The following is a 20,847-nucleotide window of genomic DNA, read 5'->3' as shown; positions in this document are numbered from 1 at the left end:
CAGAGCCTTCTCTTTTCCTGCTGACCATAACCAGTTTAACTCTGATCGCAGCATTAGAATAATGTGGATTATCTCCCAGAATAATTTGGAGATGGCTAAATATAAGGATACTCACATTCATGAAGTTTAGCTACATTTGCAAAATACAAATAATAATTGTAGTACAGGACATTTTAACAAATTGTCATGTGCCTCCATAGATATAATAAATCAGAGGTTAGGTCATTTTTCCCGTTTCGTGGGAGCTATTTTTGATTGCCTAAGCTGCCCTGTGGTTCACTATGGAAAGCTGCTGCTCTTGCTGCCCACCTCTCGGTGCTGCCCTGGGAGTGAGCCCCAGCAGCAGGGAGGCACCAGGCTCTTCCTGCAAGCAAACCTCACCAAATGTAGTTAAAAGTGGATTTTTTTCTTTACTTTTCCGAAGCTCTTTCCAACTTGCCAAACAGTATTGGTGGTGTACACAGCACTGCCCAGCCCAGAGGTGGTGTTCCCATTTTACCCCTTCCACTCCCTTTCCCCAGAGTCGGAGGCACTTACCCACCCGGCAGCAGGGGGCAGAAAGGGCTGAAATGGCCCTCTCGTGTGTTCATCATCTTATCAGGGCTTTTCTCTCACCCTGCCAAAGCAAGGAGGCTGGGTCAAAACCTGCTCCTGGGCAAGGCTTTGTCATGAGGAGGTCTTGCTGCAATAGGTCTCATACACCTGAGATGAGGGGCATCTCAATGTCGCCGGGGCTAAATCCTCCACAGAGGGAATGGGATCCACTCACTGGGAGTAGGGGGCTGGCAGTGGGGCAAGGAAAAGAGATGCTCGCCCCTCCTGGCTCGCGGGCCCCCGCGCAGAGCTGCCCTCTTACCAGAAGTTTAACTCATGTCATGGAGGTGCTTTCATCTTCTTGAATATTGGTGAAGATTTGAACAGTATTGCCCAGCCCGTGTTGTGTGTGCTCTTTTTTCAAAATGTCGAAACATGTTTTATCAAAACATGTTCTCTTCTTTCTGTAGTTTTTTCAGCTGTTGCAAAGCTCTTGGTCCCACTGGTGTAATACTCAATGGCGTACTTCTGCCCAATAAGTAAACATTTAATAACAAACCTTTTAGGTATTTAGAGAGCCACTAAAAATGTGTAAGATGTATTTCATTAATGCTGCTATTAACGTAAATGTAAAATGAGCCTGGTCTGTAATCACCAACAAGTCTGACTCACTAAGGATCTTTATGGCAATGTTTAATACTCTGTAAAACTGTATGTATGAAAGTGATTAATCAAAGCCCAGCGCTGCTTCTAGAGTATTTCTTCTGCTGTAAAGCTGAGTGATAAAATAACTTAAAACACACGGCAGTAGTGGCAGTTAATAAGCTTTTTATAGTCCCTGTGTGGACCTGAAAATCATACCTTATTAGTATCTTTATCTTTCTTGCTCACTCATTCGTTCTTGCTCACATTTAAATTTAATTTTAAGGGTTATTTCTAGTCTTTCATAAGGGAGCTGCTTTAATAATCTCGGCATTTTTCCCCATTTGCTGTGAAATGACTAGGAGCCTGAACTTTTGTTACATGTACTTTACAAATCATTCTGGTTTTTTTACAGATCATTTCTGGAGATGTCAAGATTCTATGACACTGTTAGGCTTTGTATCTTGCTTGACTGCGTCCTAGGCCCTCTTCTATTATTTCCCCACAGATGTTTGCAATCCATTATGTACCCTGTTAGCTGCAGTGACACCTACTGATTGAGGGCAACTGAATTAACTAAGAAATCCAAATGGCTGAATTTAGTCAGCAAGCTGCTTAGGGTTCCACCCAGCAGATGTTTCTCCTGCTTGGAAGTCTGGGACTTTATAGACCTGCCTGCTTTTTAATCCTTGAAGCAAATATCAACACATTTGAGATCTGGAAGCTCACGGCTCCACACGGAAACGAAGTGTTGCCATGACCACAGCTTTAGGTCTTGCATATAAGACGTTTATCCCAAGTATAACAGAGCAGGCCTATAGAAGGTTTGTTTTAATTTTTATCCCTTGGAAGCCTTGAAAAGAAGCATGCATGTGCTTTAATGTTACAGCCAATAGAATGGTAATAAATACTGCAAGAAGATGACACACATTTGGTATTCAGAGACTTCTTCATTTAATGCTTCTAAGGGGAAAAATTTTAGTTATTTGCAGGGCACCCTGTGAAATTAATAGAAATAGGATAGTTCCTCACTCTTGCACAGCATGTTTTCAACTGTTGCATGTGGGCTTTTCCCATAAGGGTGAAGCACTCGGAGGTCTGATCACATAAAGAAAATCCCTTTATGCTTTTGTTTACAGGAGGACTATGCTCTGAGTTAGTTGGAATATTAATTTTCTCAACTGAAAAGTATACTAAGGTTATTAGGGCTTTAATGTCTTTAACAGTACTTCGCAGGCATTTACAGTGGATAATCATAGAATTGGGGCAGTCATTCAACCTGGGAAGATACAGATTTATTTCCTTACTGTCGTTATGATTACAAGAGGCTTCATTTGACATAAATTGATTATAGATGGATATAGAATGAGAGGATAGAGCTGATCCATTTGTTTTCAGGTCTTCTAGTTATATTTCTCCATTTGCTACATAAGGTTTTCAGAGTAACAATTCCATCAGTTATTAAGTTGAAGAGAATTTTGCTGTGCACAGTATAGCAAAAACTTGTGTGCCATACATTTTTTCATTAATGTTTTTATTCTTCTGACAATAGTATTAATATGGAAGGCAGATTTTACCACAATCCAGTTATTTGTTGCCTGGAGAATTGGAAACTTCAAATCCTAAAGCTATTCAGTTTTCATAGAATTTTAATATGGATTTGATTAATTCCATAGTAGAATTTTGACAAGAGATTTTACCCTGTCCTTGTTGAAATCAGTGGAGGGCCTCACACTGATAGCAGTGAGAACACGATCAAACCCAGTTGGACAGCAAGTACTCCTACTTCTTTTTTTTGTTGTTGTTCCTATAAGCAGTAGAGAACCATTAAGCCTGTAGTGCACAAACCCATGCAAAATTACAATAGGTGCAAGTTAATTTTATCATTGGAAGCCCATGGCAATTTGAATGCATCAGTGAGCAGACCATAAATTTTAGGACAGGGTGCATAAATTCAGGCATACTGGGGGTTCTGTGGTTTAATGCTGTCTATTCTCTATTGCTTTTCTTAACAGTGTTAAATTTTTGCTGCTTTTATTTTTTAATGTTTGTGCAAGATTTTTGTTCAGCTGAAAAACATATTACAATAATAATAAAAGAGAATGGATTTTTACAGTATAGCAATGTGCAAAAGAGGCCAAAAATCTGAACATTTCCCTAGCCTTGAGCTCTATGCTGTATACTTAGTGTAACAGGTAAAAATTGTAAGCCTGCACAAATCCCATCTGAAGCCAAAAATAGCAAAAAAACAAAAGTTGTTTCATCAAGACCAACTCACTAGTCCCAATTTATAATTACACTGGAACTTGCCAGTTTTATGGCAAGAGCAGCTCTACCAGCAAACAGCACTATTTTTGCTGAGAGTTGTCATGTTGGCAGTTATTACAATCAGAATTGTCACTTTATTTTATTTAAAATGTATTTCCCCAGTACGCAAGAAATAATACCTAGACTTGAAAGGGACGTATGTTAAAGATTTTTTTTACATTTCTCTCGAGTACACAACACATCCAACTTCAACTCCCTGCAGCAATACAAAATGCCCGAGAATAATGTTTTCAAAATCAATACATACTACAGTCGAATATGAGACTCCACAAACCCATAATTGAAACTGTGGGAGAAAAGCAGGCAGCCTGAATATAAACAAAGTACCAGAGTTGGATTAGGACCAAGATGCAAGTGCTAATACAGCCTCTCTTGAGAAAACTGCCATGAGACCTTCCCAGCATGTGCAAGTGTTAGAAAGCAGGGGTGTTTCAGGTGCAGCCTGCTGGTGCTCATCCCCAGGCAATTTATTGTTTGGCTGCCTGACATCTCTGTAGAGAGCAATATATGCAGAGTTTCATCTAGCTTTTCTTTTTCACCTGGGTCGTCTCGTATCTTTGAGCCATTCTCACTTTGTATCTCTTCACTCTGTATGTACAACCTCTGTCTCTCCCTTGTGTTTCCCAACTGCTGCCTTCACTGCCACCACCACCCTCTGACGGGGTTTGTGGTTCCACAGTCTCTTGGGACTGCTAGAACTCAGAAAGCAGCAGTGGAATCAGTGTGCTGCTCTATACTCAGGAAAAGCAAAAAGCGTGGAAAGTATCTGCTGTCTTTCTGGAACCGCTGAAATGAGTAGGGACCATTAAAAAAGAATTTAAGATTGTTTGTAGATGAGGTGTATGTATATTTTGATCAAAGGATCCCTCAAAGAATGTAAGACACCATCTACCTCTACTGCCACACATAAGAAAAAGGAAGAGAAAACCATGCACTGAGATATGACTCTTCCTACTCCCCAGCACAGTCCATGGCAGAGCCACAATAAAGCCACAATAAATACATGTTATCACCTGTAGTATTTGCCCTTCTTTGCAGTAGCACCACATGCTACATGTCTGTCTCTCACGCACATTATTCCCTTTCTAACCAAGTTCTTATTGTCTGGAAGACTTGCTGCAGAGTCCCTAAGAACTTCATTTGACCACAAGCTGAGAATTACTGATTAAATTCACAAAAAATTTGGATGATTAACTTATGAGCCTGACAGAGTATTTGTAAGATTTCTGCTTTGGTCAGAGGAGAAACCTAAAGTCAATGATTTACAGCTTAAGTGTATGCACAGTAGTTCAGCTATTCCACTTGAGGCAGTTTGGGCTGGCATGAAAAATAAAAAGGGTAAAAGAAAGATCACCGAGGCAATGCTGCAGACTTTCACAGAAGAGTTTGCAGTTTTGAGTCAGAGTAATTAGTTTGCAATATGGTATATTTAATGAAGAAATCATTACTTTTCTTTACATTGTTATGCATGCAAGGACACATTAATTTGCACGGGAAGACACAGATTGATCATTTGCTTACTTGTGGAACTGAGAATTTCAAATTGGGGAAGAGGAGGGAAGGTTTTTATACTTTCTGGCCTATAATTCATGAGCATATTTGACATACTTGACCCCAGTATTCTGTCTAGCTCCATCAGAAATGAAATGTAGCTCCCCAGTTCAGTCACCTTTTATAGGCTGCGTAAAGCAGACTTATGTTGTGCATATTTGTACAGTGTATAGAACAATGGGACCCCCAAACTGATTGGGGTCTCTGGAGGACTTTCACAGCATAAATATTACATGATAGTATATTACTAGGCAGAAAGAAAAACCCAAAGTACTTCTAAAAAAAGCTGTTATAAACCATCAAGTTTTGTACTCTCAGAATATAGCAAGATTTTATTCTTTCTGATTGCATCCTCATTTAAACAAAGAACAAATCCTTAAATTAAGGCCAGACATGAATGACAGAAAATAGTTACTGATAAGAGCAGAACACGTGGTCCAGTCTGGGTGCTGACACCACAGCTACTGCAGATTACTTTGAGAGCTGTCCTGTGGTAAGAAGAACCTTCAGCCCCTTTAAAATGTGCCATATTAATAGTCCAGCCCTGCAGTGCCTTGCATTTCAGGTTTGGTGGGGCTTTTCAACTTTGTTTCAAGCAATAGCTTTCAAAAGTACAGGGTTCAAATCCATTTGTAGCCAGTCCTTCCTATTGCATACGGCCAATGGTAACTTATTTTGCAATGTGGGAAACTTAGAGTAACTAAGATAAAAACTCACAGTGTTTTGGTTGCCTAAAATTTCTGTGGTTTATGATGGATAAGTACCATTTTTTCTTCAAGTAATTATTTCCTCCTGACTCCTTCCTTGATATCTTAAACAGATTTGGGAAGAAAAAAGAAGATAAAAGTGGGAAAACAGATCAGAAGGGGAATCCAAAGCAAGGCATGCTTAAAGAGGAGGAGCTGGAGAAAATGAAAGATGAACGTGAAAGGTGAGTAAATGGTGGCAGCATCTTTGTTCATCAGATGAAAAACTTCAAAGCAAGGGATTGCTTGAAGAGACAGCCAGCCCAGGCTGGAGATGTCCCAGACCATGCCCGCTGGCAGTCAGGTCCAGGCAATGCAGAGCTTTAGGCCGGTCTCCTGGCCAAGTCAGGGCTGCTGTATGACAGGAGCTTGTCTGTCTTCTGCAGTTTCTGTGCACTTCACTGTGGTAGCTGCTATTCAGATCCCAATTTCTGCTAAGCTGGTGAAGATCAGTTTCTTCAAAATGTGTTTCACCTCTGCCCATTCCCAAGACCAGCTGACTTAGTAATTTTTTTCTCTACTTCTCTAAAGCAAGGACCTCCTCCCTTCTCCCCTGACAGCCTCTGCTGTGTTTTCCAGCACTTCAGACCTCTGGCTTCAGCTGGCTATGTCATCAAATGGTATTTTTTGTACTTAGGTATGCTCTTTTCTGCACAGCGTTTGCTGGTTAGCCACATGTTGCAGAAATACCTGCTCAACAAATGCTGAGTATGCCGAGAGACACCAGGAGGAAAGCAGGTTCAAATGGTTAAAATCAGTCTGAAGAGGCAGGGGTCTGCAAGCAGTGGGGTGGGTGAGATGGGCAAGGCAAGAAGCTGGGTGTGTGCTAGCTGTGAATTGCCGTATTTCTGAGGTAAGGCTCTGAGACTGAAATGAAAGGAACCACTGATACGAATAAGCCCAGTTCTCTGTCTTGTTCATAAAATACTCCTTTTTCATGCCCAATCTTAGCAACTTCGTTATCTTTCCAGGCAAAGAGAATTTATAGTTTTCTGCTTTCCCCTATGTCTGTCCTTCAGGAACTGGGGACAGTTTGTAAGTGCTGACAAGGCTCGGCGAACTCCTCTCTCCCCTTCCCCAACTCATCCAGACAGACATACTTCGTGATATGCTGAAGAAGGTCTTTGTTTCCCTCTGATGGCTGCTATCAGAAAAGTTAAAGAGCCCATACTTGATGACTCTCAAGAGGTGTCTGCAGTTGCTGTAAAACTTTCCAAGTTGTAGTACTTTGGGTTGTCAGGGCATGGGGAAAGCTTTCAGAGGTCTATTCCCTTCACTGGAGCATCTGGCTCCTGGGAGATGGAATGGAAGTAGAATATGGTTCGTTTTGGGCAGGCAGGGTCTTTCCACAAGGGCCAGCCTTTCCACACTGCCTGGTGCTGGGCAGTGCCCAGGGAAGAGACACCCTGCTTTCATTCGAGTCATGCAGCGTGTGGTCAGCCGTATAAGTGGTAGTTAATGGGTTTGATGGGCAAAAGAAATAAATCCAAACCCCAACCCTCGAAGTCTGCTTCTAATATTTACCGTTTTAAAAGCTAGTAAGGTATCTAGTTGCTACAGTGCTGCTACTGGATATGCTTAGCCAGTGTTTAAGTATTTAGTTCATCTAAGTTAAGTAATGTCAGGAGAAACTTTGTACCATTTGTTTTAAAATTTCTGTGCCGTGTCCTTGATTTTGCCAGATTGATGAGTGCCTTTATTTTAAACTGCTGACTCCCAATTTGGATACTGGCAATTTGAGAGGTATGTGTCCTTCATTTTAAAGAAGCCAGTGTCTTTTATTAGGATCCTGGCAAGCTAAGAAGCATGTATTCCATCTGTTAAAGGGCCAGTGTCATTTACTAAAATGTTGGCAGGCTGCAAGGAATGAACCCTTCTGTCTAGAGGTCTAACGTTCCAATTGGACACAAGATAATTGTTCTTAATATTTCTTTAGCGTTGTATGCTTTTTTTTAAATTACAGTCACTGATTGACAGTAACTTGGTAAGGCTGCATTAGAAACTGGCAGCTCGATGTCTTTGTCATTCTGGTTTCTCTAATAATGATTTCAGTTTTGACCTGGAAGAGTTTGCGACTGAAATGGAGAACAGCAGGTGTGTTGAGAAGTAGATGAACCAAGATGATATTTTTAACTCATTTGATTCTTCTTCTATAATGCACAAGAATAGAAATATCACCCTATTTTTTGTCAGGTAATACAGCTTATATATTTGGGGGATTAAAATTTAAAAATAAAAATAAATAAACAGAAGAGGAGCAGAGAAATTTTCCCTACGTTATCCCCAAAGCAATGCAACACATGCTGTAAAAACAAGCAATTTGCTTCAACTTTCTAAATGAAGTAAGAGCATGGCTGTATATGTTTTCCCACATAAGACTATCTACAGGCTGACTATTGAACCCTTCTTGACTTGATCATAAAACAGAAGACACTTTATCTTTCTTAGAGGAAAAGTATATAAGGAAGCTAGTTCTCATATATGGGTAAGAACTGTTTGGGAAATTGATTAAAATCAGTGGAAGGAAACATTGCCTGACTTGAAGGTAATTCAGTCCTTTTGCTTAGTTATTGACTGTTCACCTAGTGATGCTCAGTAAGACAGTAAATACAAGTTTTATAGCTCTGTCCCAAGATTTAGTAATTCTATAATGTAATTCAAGTCCAAGATTTTAATGCACATATTGGCAAAGAAAACCTTGTGGCACATCTACCCCATAGATCTTCTGCTTCATGACTTCACTAGCTGCAATCCTGCATACTTGGTCTCATATTTATAAAACCAAGCTTCACTGAAGCTTACTAGAATATAGGCATATTTTTAAATCTGTTCTTGTGGAGAGTGAAACGGGTATATGTTAAAACTATTAAGGATGTAATAGTAGAACAGACTACAGAACTGTTGATAGAAATGTAGCACGTTTTGTCCTGATACCTGTGAACAAATCCTATATTTAACAGCTTGAACAAAATACAAATTGCATTTAGCCTTTTTAGAATTAACTTAAACATGCACCTAATTTTGTCTTTCCGAGATTAGCTGTATAAGTAATTCTCGTTCAGATCCTCAATCCAATAATTACAATATTAAAGTCAGGTTTTTTGCTTAAACTTCAGTTTTCTTAAATGCTGACTGCCTAAATATTTCAGGATCTGTCATACTAACTGATGCTATGATTTTTCATCTGACAGTTTTTTTTCAGAGGCTGAGCTGTCCATTTTGGACGCTAGTGGAAGAGGTCATAGTAGTTGATTTTTGGGCTGGGTGTGACAGGATTAATGACCAAGTGCATTTCAGCATCTTAGCAGCTGTGGACCTTGCATGGTTTTGGATGTTGGTTTTGCATGCAATATATGCTTGGCAGCTCTCCAAAAAACAGAATACTGTTCCAAGATCTCAGCTGAGAAGTATTTTTCAGTAGGAAGTGCATTTCCAGTTTACAGGAGCAGGCCATCTCTCGGAGTTTTGCAAAGAGTTTTTTGATTGGTATTGGATAGGTACAATAATATCTCACAAAATGCCAGGGATAGGCCTGCTGTAAAGGATGCAGCCTTCTTCAGAAATTTTGACAAGATTTACAGACGTGCAGAAATGTCAGATGTGTTCACTGCACAATTATGGGCTGGCTGTGCAGTACAAACTCAGTGACTCTGGCTCTGACAGGAAACATCGGATCTTACGTAGGTGTGCTGCATGAGCGTAAGTCCGTCATGCTCAGAATAGGTTGGATTTCCTGCTTGCACAGAGAAGGAATTGTATGGTACATGTGCAACAAGTCTGGCACATCCAGAATGTGTCAGAGCTAGTAGGCGTATGCAGGCAGAGTATACAGCACTCGCTCTGTAGTGCAGATGCTTCCCAAAAGGATTGGACTTGCTTGCATGTTGGTCCTCAGCATAGATTTGTGTGGCAACCCCTTTTATGGGCCACTAAATTTCAGATTTGAACCTTAAAAAGTGAAAATAAATTTAGTATTTCTCTAGCCTAGTAATTTCTACTTCCATTGCACATTGTCCTATTCTCAGTTTTCAGTACAGCTCTCGGTGCTGCCTTGTAGCTGCAGTTCTCTGAAGCAGCTCCACATCCTGCACTGAAATGCTGACATCATTATTATTTTACTTCTTGTATTCCCTAAGAATCCTCACCAAGATCAAGGTCTCATTGTGCTCATTGCTTTTAGGGAAGCTTGGGCCTGACCCTAAGCACTACAGTTGAGGTAGAAGAGAGAAAATCTGGCAGGGGAAAAAAAAAAGCATCCTGTGGGTGGGAATCTGACATGCAGGCAGTGCAGCTGTTTGTCCAGGTTCCTAAAAAGTCCTGTCAGGCTAGGAATTTGTTCCAGACCTCAGCCCCAGGCCTCCTTTCTTTTGAAAGCCAGTACTTTATTATATGACTGTTACTTCTGCAGGCTTCAACTGGTTAACGGGAACTTAAGATGTTAGGCATTCCTTGTTTAGTAATAGCCTTATCTGTGTCCAACTGAATATGAAGTCAGCACCTCCTCTAAATTTCACTATTTTCTTCTTCTCCCCCTACGTCCTTCAGCTTTCCTTGTGCCACAGCGATGCAATGTCACTGCAACTTGACTGGAGAAAGTCAGAAGTTCATGACACAGATAGTTTAGAAGGACAGACTTAACTGGTGATACAGTTCTCTGAGGTGCTGGTTTGTCCTTCTAGACACAAGTCAAGTGGTTCATTGGCCTGAGGCCCTATTTTAAATAAACTCATCATTTTGTTCACGCTTCAAAGAGTTTGGCTGTAATAAAGCATGTGCTCCAAAGGTCTAGAATCTGCCCATAAAAGGAAAAAGCAAATGCTATGTCTGAGGTTTATTTTGATCAAGCTGACTCAAATCCGTATTTTTAGTGTGTTCTGTATAAATTACTCAGAATTTATCATTTTAACAACAAGATGTTCACTACATTATTAAATACTGGAAGAGCTCCTCTCTTTTCTTCTCCTCAGAACAAGATTTCTCTTCCTCCCTTCCTCTGTCTTTTTCCCACTCATTTGGGCATGCTTTTTAATTTTCTAACATTTGAAAATCATTGTAAAACGAACTAGATAAATATATTAGGCACTTGAGTTTTACGCATAATAATTTGTTTGCCTTTTAAATGCAAATAAAGTGACTATCAGTTGAAAGAAAACTATTTTTTCCTGTTTGTTTAGGATTATTTTACTTCTGCTGAGACCGAAGTCTCTCTTCCAGCAGAGTCAAACATTTCCTTGACATAAGAATAAAATTTCACAAAATGAAGCGCCTTATTGAGAATGGGGTGATTTTAAAAAGTAGCATATGAGTTGGTGAATAAGGAGGCACTCTATGTAAAAAATAATACTCTGCGCTTGTTCGTAGTAGTAGTTTGGTTTTTTGTTAAAACAGTCTTGGTTTTGTAGTCCTCATTGGAATTAAGTGAGGAATTTTTTCAAATCATATTATGGTTTTGAGTAGAGTCTCAGAGAAACAGAAGGAACATCTGGCCCTTGCTTTCTGAACGTCTGAACTGAATGTTTAAGTTACAGTGAATCTCAAATTTGGGTAAAATTAAATGGTTTCAGTTTTTATATTAAAGACTGAATTTCCTTTACTTTTCGGAAACCTTCCAGCAATTGAAGAGAGCTTCTCTCTTGTCTTATCAGCTCTGATGCTTGTTGCCTGTTCCCATAGTTAAAAAATCAATACGTATGTTTTTGATATTTGGCAAACAGAGGTTTAATTTTGCAGCTGCAAGATCCCTGTACGAAGGGAATGCAGCTTACAGAAACAACATTTAGAGACCACTTATATATGAGAGAATACTTCTGAGTGAAACTCCATTCCATTTCTGTCAGCATTTGTTTCATTATATTTAATTACAGACAATTTGTATGTTACTGGAAATCAAAATGAAAACAAGAATAGCTGCATGCATGGCAGTATGGTAGAAAAGCCAAATTGTTTTGAATCAAAAGTTGAAACTCAGACTGTTACAAAAATGAAAGTATGGTTTTTGAATGTGTAGTACATCTCAGAGCGCGCTCATACACACACACATTGTTACCGACCCCATGTAGCTTTTGTGCCTGTGTTATCCACTTGCCAAGTCTAAAAGTGTTGTTATGGCTGTTTATAGTTCATACTGATCTCTGATAAAGTGCTGGTAATCGGTCTTCTCACAATAAAGCTCTGTGCTAAACCACACATTTTTGTGGCTCCTGAGCTTGTGCATCATTATTTATTAAGGGTTAATCCAACATGGTATATCTGTTCCTTGAGTATTCCTTGACTTTGCAGCACAGCTAGGTGCCTGTGGTTTAGACAAAATAAAGTGTTGGATGTGATCCCAGTTTTAATACTCCCAATTTATTATAACCATTGAACCCTGATCAGATCACGGATTGGATTGGATCCCAGTTTTTTAAATGTCCCAATTTATTGCTGGCTTGCAACCCTGATAAGAATACATATTTGATTAAGGCTCCAGTTTTCAGAAATTCCAGTTAATTACTTTTAGATTCTTATTAGATCATAGCTGTGTAGTATGGTATGTTGAAGTTATGAAAAAATTACTGGATGATGTTGCACAGGTCAAGGTCATAGTTTCATTTTGTGCTGACAGTATGAAGTTATCAGATTTCTGTTTATTACTGTGCCAGCACTTGCCCTGGACAGGAGGACAGATTAATCCCAACCCATTGATTCTGAATGATTCTCATTTTAGATCTACTGCTGCTCTGCATACCAGAACATGTAATAAAAGTCCACCACTGATCATTGAGAAATTGGAGTTTGGTTATGAGTAGCTGAGGTGGGCGGTTCTTACCTTCCTTTCACAGGTTGTGATGTGGCATTTAGAACTAAATAGCAATTTAATGGCTGATCCACTGCTTCATGTGGCTGATCCACTGCTGGAGGACATTTTTAAGACAACATTAGGCTGAGAGTTGATCCCAGATTGTCCTAGCTCAAGAATATTAAGAATTGAGGATAACAGAATGGCGCAGGGAGTTAGCCTTTTTCTTTAACTATTACAGTACTGTTCCAGGTATTGGAGACTGCTGGAAATAGCACTTTCCAGGTGTCATAGCCATGCCCTCTAAATGTAAGCACCCAAATTCTCATCCAAGCCATTTAGCGTCCTTGCTTTGCCCTTCATTGAGGTTTCACTTTGCTCTGGAGACTGGTTTTCCAAGTTGTGCCGCCTGCCCACCTAAAAGGCCAGAGTAGCTTGGGGGTAATGATCTGGCTCTTTCTTGCATAAATGGGCCAATGCGTGGTTCTTTTTTGTATATATGGGAGTTTTATTACTTGATGTTTTTTAAAATGACACTATAAAACAGAAATACTGTTGTTAGAAACCTTTACAGGCCAAACTAATACAGCGAAACTAGCCAATGTACTAGCCGACCTGGGTAAGAGAGTGCTTTCTAGGAGACAGACTAATCTGGCCTAGGGATTTCTTTGATGCAGTACTGAATGTAGCTCAGCTCTTGCCTACCCCAAAATCAATAAGGGCATAAGAATGACTTGGAAGCTGCATTTCATTCCTTGCCCTTCCATATGTGATTTATGACAGTCTATCATAAATCTTTGGCATGCACTTTGAAGTAGTGCCATGGCACAGAATTCCTGTTCTCACTCCCTTACCAATGGGAAAAAAACGAGAATACAACTCGTGAGGATAGACAGTCAGGCAGGAAATCAGTTTGCATGTGTAATTCTCCATAGCTTAAACCAAAATAGCTGAAAGTCTTAAAGCTTTGTTCAGTCAAAGCTGGGTTTTGCTTTCTAATCCGGATCTGTTAATTAGAAACAACCAGTGAATCCCAGGTTAACAGATGGAGACTGTTCTTGTTCTTAACAGAGAGATTCTGTTCAATAGGTTCCAGGTTCAATGTCATATGTGTAGAATAAAGAAATGGGTATGGAATATCATATCGCATGGAGCTAGGCTTGCTCCTTCCACTGCTAGGATTTCATTCAAATGAAGGCATAATGTTTCTGCAGTTGCGGAGATGGTTGTGTGAACTCACGAGGTCTCACTAGCTAAGTGGAGCTGCGAGTATCTATGCAGGAGGTGTTCCAAGAACAGCCGCTTACTGAAGGAGACGGCCCCGGGGACTCCGTAGGTGTCAGTCTTCCTGGGTCTGTTCTGAGCTATGTTACTGCATTTGGTTGTGGATGTTGGGTTTTCATGAGGTGTTAAATTAACGTTGTGTCTTCCCGTGGTCATTACAGTGTCTCTGGTATTTTTCTTAAGACAGTGTTACAATCCTCAGTGTTTTTGACTGATACCTACCACACAATTGCTGGAGCTGAGCTAGTCAGTGGCAATGAATAAGTTCATAGACTGATGTCTCTGTCTGCCCATAGTTTTTCTGCAGGTATACTGCAGTTACTTTGTACTTGTTCACTGTTTATCTGATTAACTTCTCTGAAATAATTTGCTTGACGTCTTGGTTGGAGAGGTGAATCTGTGGCTTTGACTGCAATTGGTATTGTTTCCATTCCTGACATTAAGTTCCCAATGACTGAAATATAAGCAAAGTTAAATCCTGCTTTCTAGGAGTATTCTGTTATTTTGAGTCTCTTTCCATAATTATTTGTTCCAGAATGAGCTAATGTTATCAAAAGGGACTCAGCTATGATGTACACAGCACCTTACTTATCTTTTTAACAGAAAAGTACAAATTACAGCAGCCTGAGAATTCCTTTAAATCAGTGTTGAGAACTAGGCCTGCAACTTATCTATGGTCTGCAAAGTCCCTGCAGACTCAAGGCCATTTTGTAGGAGGAGCTTGGAGCTCTTAAAGGCATCAGAATGTCTCAGTTGAAAAATGCCAAAGTAATTTTGACAAACCTGGAAGGATTCCGCTATCTAATCCACGTTGTCACAAAACAAGGAACATCCTGTTGACAGGAGGCTGAGCAACCTGATCTGTGCCGTCAGCCTTGCTTTCAGCAGGCGATTGAGCAGGGTGACTTTCAGAGGGTTCCTTCCAACCTAAATTTTTCTGAAATTGTCACTCCAAAAAATAACTCAGGATAGTTGTGAGTAAAGAAAATAACATAATGTAGTAAAGTACAGAATATAATATACTTGGCTTTCCCAGTAGTTGGCTTTCCATAATCTGCTGCATTTCACCTAGTGTACAACTAATGTGGACAACAGAGAGACAGAAAAACTTCCTCAGATTTAACAGCAAAGGTAAAATCCTGTTCTCATTGAAGTTCATGGGGTGGGGGAAAATGCACTGACCTCATTAGAGCCAGAATTTTCTTTAGAGGGCAGGATCCTGTGTAAGTGGTAATCACTCCCTGTCACCTCTGAAATAAATGGAAGGACATTAAGACTTCAGTCTTGCCTATCCAAAGCTTACACTTGTTGTTTTGCGGTATGAAAGGGCTATGTTTCATATTCAGTTTGTCATAATCTTAAATTTTAAGGTCAGTGTATCTCTATCTCCTACTTAGGTTTTTCTTTCCTCTTTTTCTTCACTTACAACCCTCCAAAGGCAGCTTCTTTGGTCAGTTCAGCGTTATTACGGGTATGGGGTAGTTATCTAGAATAGGCAATGTTTTATGTTTAGCCCTGGTGGTTTTTATCATTGGACCAGTTAATGCGGTTATAAGATTATCTTGTTTAGCCTGAGTTGCAGTCTCTTACTTCCTTGCCTTTTTTATTTCCAAGACTGTTTACAATTACAGATACTAATTAGGGGGGAGAAGATGTTCAAATCCAGCACAATAGAATGAGCTGGAATGAAGAAACACTTGCATAGCTTATGGGGAAGATGTTTTCAACAAATATGCCTCCAGTAGAATACCCTGAAACTTAATACTAAATTAGATATTGTTTGAGTCTTGATGAGTCCATATCAGATGTCTTCAATTTACTGGCAAGAGGTGGATTTTTATTTTATTTTATTTTAGCTATGAGACGTGCCTGCCTCTAGAGTTTTCCTAGATGATGGTTGAAAAAATACAAACGAGTCTTCTCCTGATAAAAGACACAGGTTTGAATAAGATTGTTAATGTCATTATAGACCATGCCTGCCTGAAAAACGATTATGAAATAAAAAAAATTAAAAGCACTATACTGAAATTATCTCCTCAGATATTCAAGTGAAATATACCCATTCCCATCAGTGATTATGGCTTATGAATATCTGAAGGCAGGATGTATTCAGTCCACTATTATGTAAATGAATGAAAATACAAGATTTTAGTTACCAAAATATATTTTGCTAGCAGCTAGAAAGGAATTAAAACATTAAACCCAATGGAAATCTAAGTGACCTCCTGCAGAAATAGGCTGCTTTCCTCTAGACAACCCGTTACTCAATATATGTATGAATTAGGTAAATGAGAGACAAAAGCAGAAATGTTATGTAAAATCACAGTTGAAGCATTAAGATACTAAATCAGATGTAAATTGAGTAATCATTGCGGTATGTAGATCTCGGGGAGAGTCACATGAGTGGGAAAAAAAAGCAATGCAGCAGCTTTTATTCTGCTGTTCACAAGGAACAACCCAATGAGTGGAAGAATGTTTAGCATCTCGATGATCTCAAAAGACTTAAAGGATCAGGTCCTTTTTCGGAGTTTAGGTATACCTCAAACTGATTGTACGCACACTGGCTTACCTGCCCTTATTCTGCTCCTCTTATTGCAAACAGAATATAAATTATCCTAAAAGACCTGTGGCTCTGTTTCTGTTATACATTTTGTCTTTGCTTGCTATTCGTCCTTCTCCCCCCGCGGAACATCTTTCATTGACTTAGCCAGCATCCTGCTCATTCATATATCTGTTTGCGCTTCCACAAAGTCTATTGCTTTTAATCCACCATACAAGAAATGTTGCTGTATTCATCTGAAGTATAAAACAAGGTCCTGATCCAAGGTGACGGCTTGTTAGGCTGCGACTCACTGTGCAAAGCTCCTTTTGAGCTAGGGCTAGTGTTGTCCCTCCAGAACTGCAGGTTGGGCTGTTTGTTTTACTTGCTGTTTGTTCCCCGTTGAAGGCAGTCTTTGGGTTCCACGGCTTTTAATGATACTGGCCTTCTTTGGGCTACTGTGCTGGTAATGTTAAGTCCTGCATTTTAATTTTCACAGAGGCTTAGAGCACTGGTTTTAGAAGCTTCAGCATTTTCTTGTTCCCCACTCACAACCCAGCCACCCACCCAGCTTCCGCCTGGTGGCCAAGAGATGAGGGGTATCTCTTACGGCTTTTCCTAGCCCTCTCGTTCTATTCCCAAAAGCATTTCTGGGTCTGCTCCAAAAGTCACTTCTGCTCAGCTCTTCTGGAGTTTTCTTGAGGTGGTCCATATCCCTTCCTGCAGCTGCCTCACTCTGCGTGCGCTGCAGTCTTTTAAGCCAGCTTTTGCCTGTCAGTATCTCTGTCACTGATGTCAGGCTAAAGCGTTTTACATTGTGTTTGTCACAGGCGGCGAATACATATGTGGTCATTGACAGTAGCTCAGCAGAAACACAATAACTTGTTAAGCCACAGTAACTCAATCCTGTGTCTGAGCTGCAGCTGGAAGGAGCTGTTTGGGCTGTTAACCCTTTTTATGGCTGCCCTGCACTCTAGATTTATCCATCTTTTCATGTGTTAAATGAGAAAACACCATATATGATTTGTGTGAATATGTCAGATAGGAAGATTGTTTGAAGGATAAATGAGAACGTTTTCTTGATTTATAGCTCTGGGGGTGTGCTACTGAACAGCATGTGAGGTATAGAGGAGTGTTTTCAAAATACCACATCCCACTTCCAGAAGTACATTAGGTGTATAGGATCCTGTCTGCATTTGACTTCTACAAGTAAGATGCAACATGTTTTGGAAATGTTAGCTATAGTTCTATTGAGGTTATATATTTTATTAAACTTTTTTTTTTTTTTTGCTGAAATTATTTGTTGTAAAGAAAGGTTCTAGTGATAGCTAGTGGGTCTTGAAAGCAACAGAAAAGATTAGGATAGGATATGTGTTTGGATGCTGTTGAGAAAAAGATGGGTCACAGGAAAAACAAAAAGGTCATTGCTTGATACGGCACTTCTGTTGCCTGTCCTCTGGCTGCTTGTGTGCAAAGGTTGTGTTTTTACAGAAACACAGCTAAGGGAAGTTGATGTAGCTGTCGTGCAGTGATTTAACTGGAGAGCATAGTGTTCAGGTGGCGGAAAAGAGCAAGCAGGATTGATATGGGATACCCAAAAGGAAATATATCTAACTTCCCTTCATTCTGTGTGAGTTTTTCTTTTTCCTTTCCCTCATCAGGAAGTTTGTAGAAACTTTAGTGCTACACTAAATTGTTCAGATGGTGACCTGTGCCTCTCCTCATCTCTGGTTTCACTGCCAGCATCATGGTGCTGAGTGACATTTTATCTTTTGTCACAAATTTGCACCAGTTGTTTAACGAGACCCATCCTGTGCTGTGAGTTTGGGGCTGTCTTGTAGTAGTTGTTTGATCATAATAACTGTAAGCTGATTGCTATGATAGTTATGTTGATTTGGAAGTTTGGGGCTTGGAGGGCGGGGGGCTTTGGTGGTGGGGAGTAAAGATAATGCTGTTTCAGATCAGGAGAAATGCAGAGGAAGGTGCAGAAATGGTAAACGACTAGAGTGGGATATATCAGAAGTAGCCTGCTTAGCAGGGTTGGCAGAGCATTATAGGAGTGGTGGAAGGAACAGCACATTCATTTTTTATACGCCAGTAAAGAACTCCTGGGCACCTACTGGGATGTGGTATAGAAAAGATTGCTTTAAAACTGGGTGAAAACATGATGCTGAAATACAGTGAGGATATTTAAAACTTCACAAAAATGTGAAGAGACTGCAAAGGTGAAAAGCATAAGAGAAGGCATGGAAGGACAGGTAAATAGAAAGAAACTAAAACCAGCCATCTGATAGTTTGTTTCCCTATATTTGAACATTTGGATTGAAATGAAAAAGAGATCACTAAATAAATTTCATAGATTTGTGTGGAAGAGTAAAAAGGAAACAAGAAATATTAATGCAATTATAATAGCCATATTGAAGAGATGAAACATTGATCATGAAGAATTTCACATAACCTGGTATTGACTGGTCCATGTAATATAGAATGGAAATAATTGTTCTTGAGCAGGTTCAACTTATAATAGTGGCAGCAATTGAAGATTGCATTCAGAAGGAGAAGTTGAAGAAGCTAGGCTTTTTCACAGGAACAAAAGAAAATTGTGGTGACCTAATTCCAGCTTTTGTTGTGCAGAATATACCAGTATTGATAGCAGGACAAATTACTCTCACTGTCAGACATGAAAGCAAGATTCACGTGATGCTGCTGTGCTGCACTACTCTTGCTTTCAAATAGGTCTTAAATACCTAGGGGACAGGTGATGTATTGGTCCAAAGAACATTATGGTTCATCATTTTCTGAAAAACTGCTGTGACTCTTCTCAGGACTGTGTGCTATGCCTTCTGCACTGGTGTGTGATAAGACCATTCCTTGAAATGGCGGTTGTCCTCCCATTTTTCTGCCTGTATCATCCCACAAGGACTTGTGTGTGACATGAAACTGGTACCTCATATGACATATTCCTGCACTGAAGTCTTTGTTTAGGCTTTTTTGGTCACTAATTGAGGGTGAAGCCCTCCACAGTTTCCCAGGTTTTTAAGACCATTCGGTGCTTTTTCAGAGTTAATCTGGAAGACGGCAACAATCTCAAAGTGCTTTGTGCATTTTAGCAGAAGAAGAGTAGGATAATCGGAGACAAGGACTACTACCAAACTGACAGAGTTATTGGGTGCAGGAGCTAACAGTTACTTGTGTGATTTTTTTTTTTTTTTTTCTTTTTAAATTGAACAAAGATAGTGCCTTTGTTTTTACATTTCTGACATAATCCCATGTGGGACATGTAAAATATTAATCCATCTGCAAGAGGGTTTCTCTTGAAGTCCCTGTATGTATAAAAGATGGAAATCAGCAGCGTAGGCCTCCCTCCCTGCTTCATTGGTGTCTGAGGCCTTATCTGCAATGGAAATCCATCCCTGTCCTTGTAGTATGATGAGTGCTCTCGGATGATGAGCTACCTGAGAAGGCTGGTTTTTACGTAAATGGACCAAGTGATAACTTTGCCCCAAATCCCTTTATGTGAGCGATCAACGTGTTGTTTCACTCATCGACATGGGCAGACTGGCTCCCTTCGCCACCCCTGCTGCATAATGTCTCTTTTATCTTTATTCACAAACCCTTGGAGGATAAAGGCTTTGCACGCTTTCAGCTGCTCTCTAATTCTAACTCATTTGCTAGCAATGGTTTGTGGTTTAGATAGAAATGCAAGCTGACCACTGCTTTTCAGTTTCTGTTTTCATATACAGCTCCTCAGTGTTGACTTTCTTCCCATGCCATTGTCCATTGCTTTATGAATAAAAGCATGATTTTTGCCAAGGTCTATACCAGTGTCACCATTACTTTTACAAAGAATAAGTTGTATGTCCCATCATTCCTCAAATGCCATTAAACTCTCACTGTCCCAGGAAGCCATCAGCCAGCTAAGCCAGTGCAATTGGCAGTAAAATGAGAGAATATGTGCCTTACTAACTGAATTGATCACATATTGACACCAGACTGTGCCCTCCGTAAGATTCTCCAATAAAATCTCCCTTGTGGATAGTCAGAATTGTGCAGCATCAAAGGTTCATTTCAAAGTCTGCGACTTCTTTAAGACACTGCTTTATCCTGGGTGAGGTTGCACTTGAGCATAGCACCTATCCTGACCCGGGCCACCCTTTGAATTTGTCGTGGTTTAACCCCAGCTGGCAACTAAGCCCCACCCAGCCGCTCGCTCACTCCCTCCCAGTGGGACGGGGGAGAGAATCAGAAGGGTAAAAGTGAGAAAACCCGTGGGTTGAGATAAAGACAGTTTAATAGGTAAAGCAAAAGCCGCGCACGCAAGCAGAGAAAAACAAGGAGTTCATTCACTCCTTCCCATCAGCAGGCAGGTGTTCAGCCATCTCCAGGAAAGCAGGGCTCCATCACACGTAACGGTTACTTGGGAAGACAAACGCCATCACCCCAAA

General features: G+C 40.1%; 1 protein-coding gene across 1 annotated transcript in view; it reads left to right on the top strand.

Moving 5' to 3' along the window:
• PARD3B (par-3 family cell polarity regulator beta) overlaps window positions 1–20,847 on the top strand; it is a gene marked incomplete at its 5' end in the record, with an annotated part of 291,514 nt that overhangs the window by 187,380 nt on the left and 83,287 nt on the right. The window contains one exon of the mRNA XM_009582067.1: window positions 5,876–5,986. Coding sequence (XP_009580362.1) covers window positions 5,876–5,986 — 111 coding nt within the window. The remainder of the gene's footprint in view (window positions 1–5,875; window positions 5,987–20,847) is intronic.

This window comes from Fulmarus glacialis, unplaced genomic scaffold, assembly GCF_000690835.1.
Source record: "Fulmarus glacialis isolate BGI_N327 unplaced genomic scaffold, ASM69083v1 scaffold8677, whole genome shotgun sequence".
Taxonomy (NCBI): domain Eukaryota; kingdom Metazoa; phylum Chordata; class Aves; order Procellariiformes; family Procellariidae; genus Fulmarus; species Fulmarus glacialis.
The sequence above is the reverse complement of the archived record's forward strand: the minus strand, read 5'-3'. Positions and strand labels throughout refer to the sequence as shown.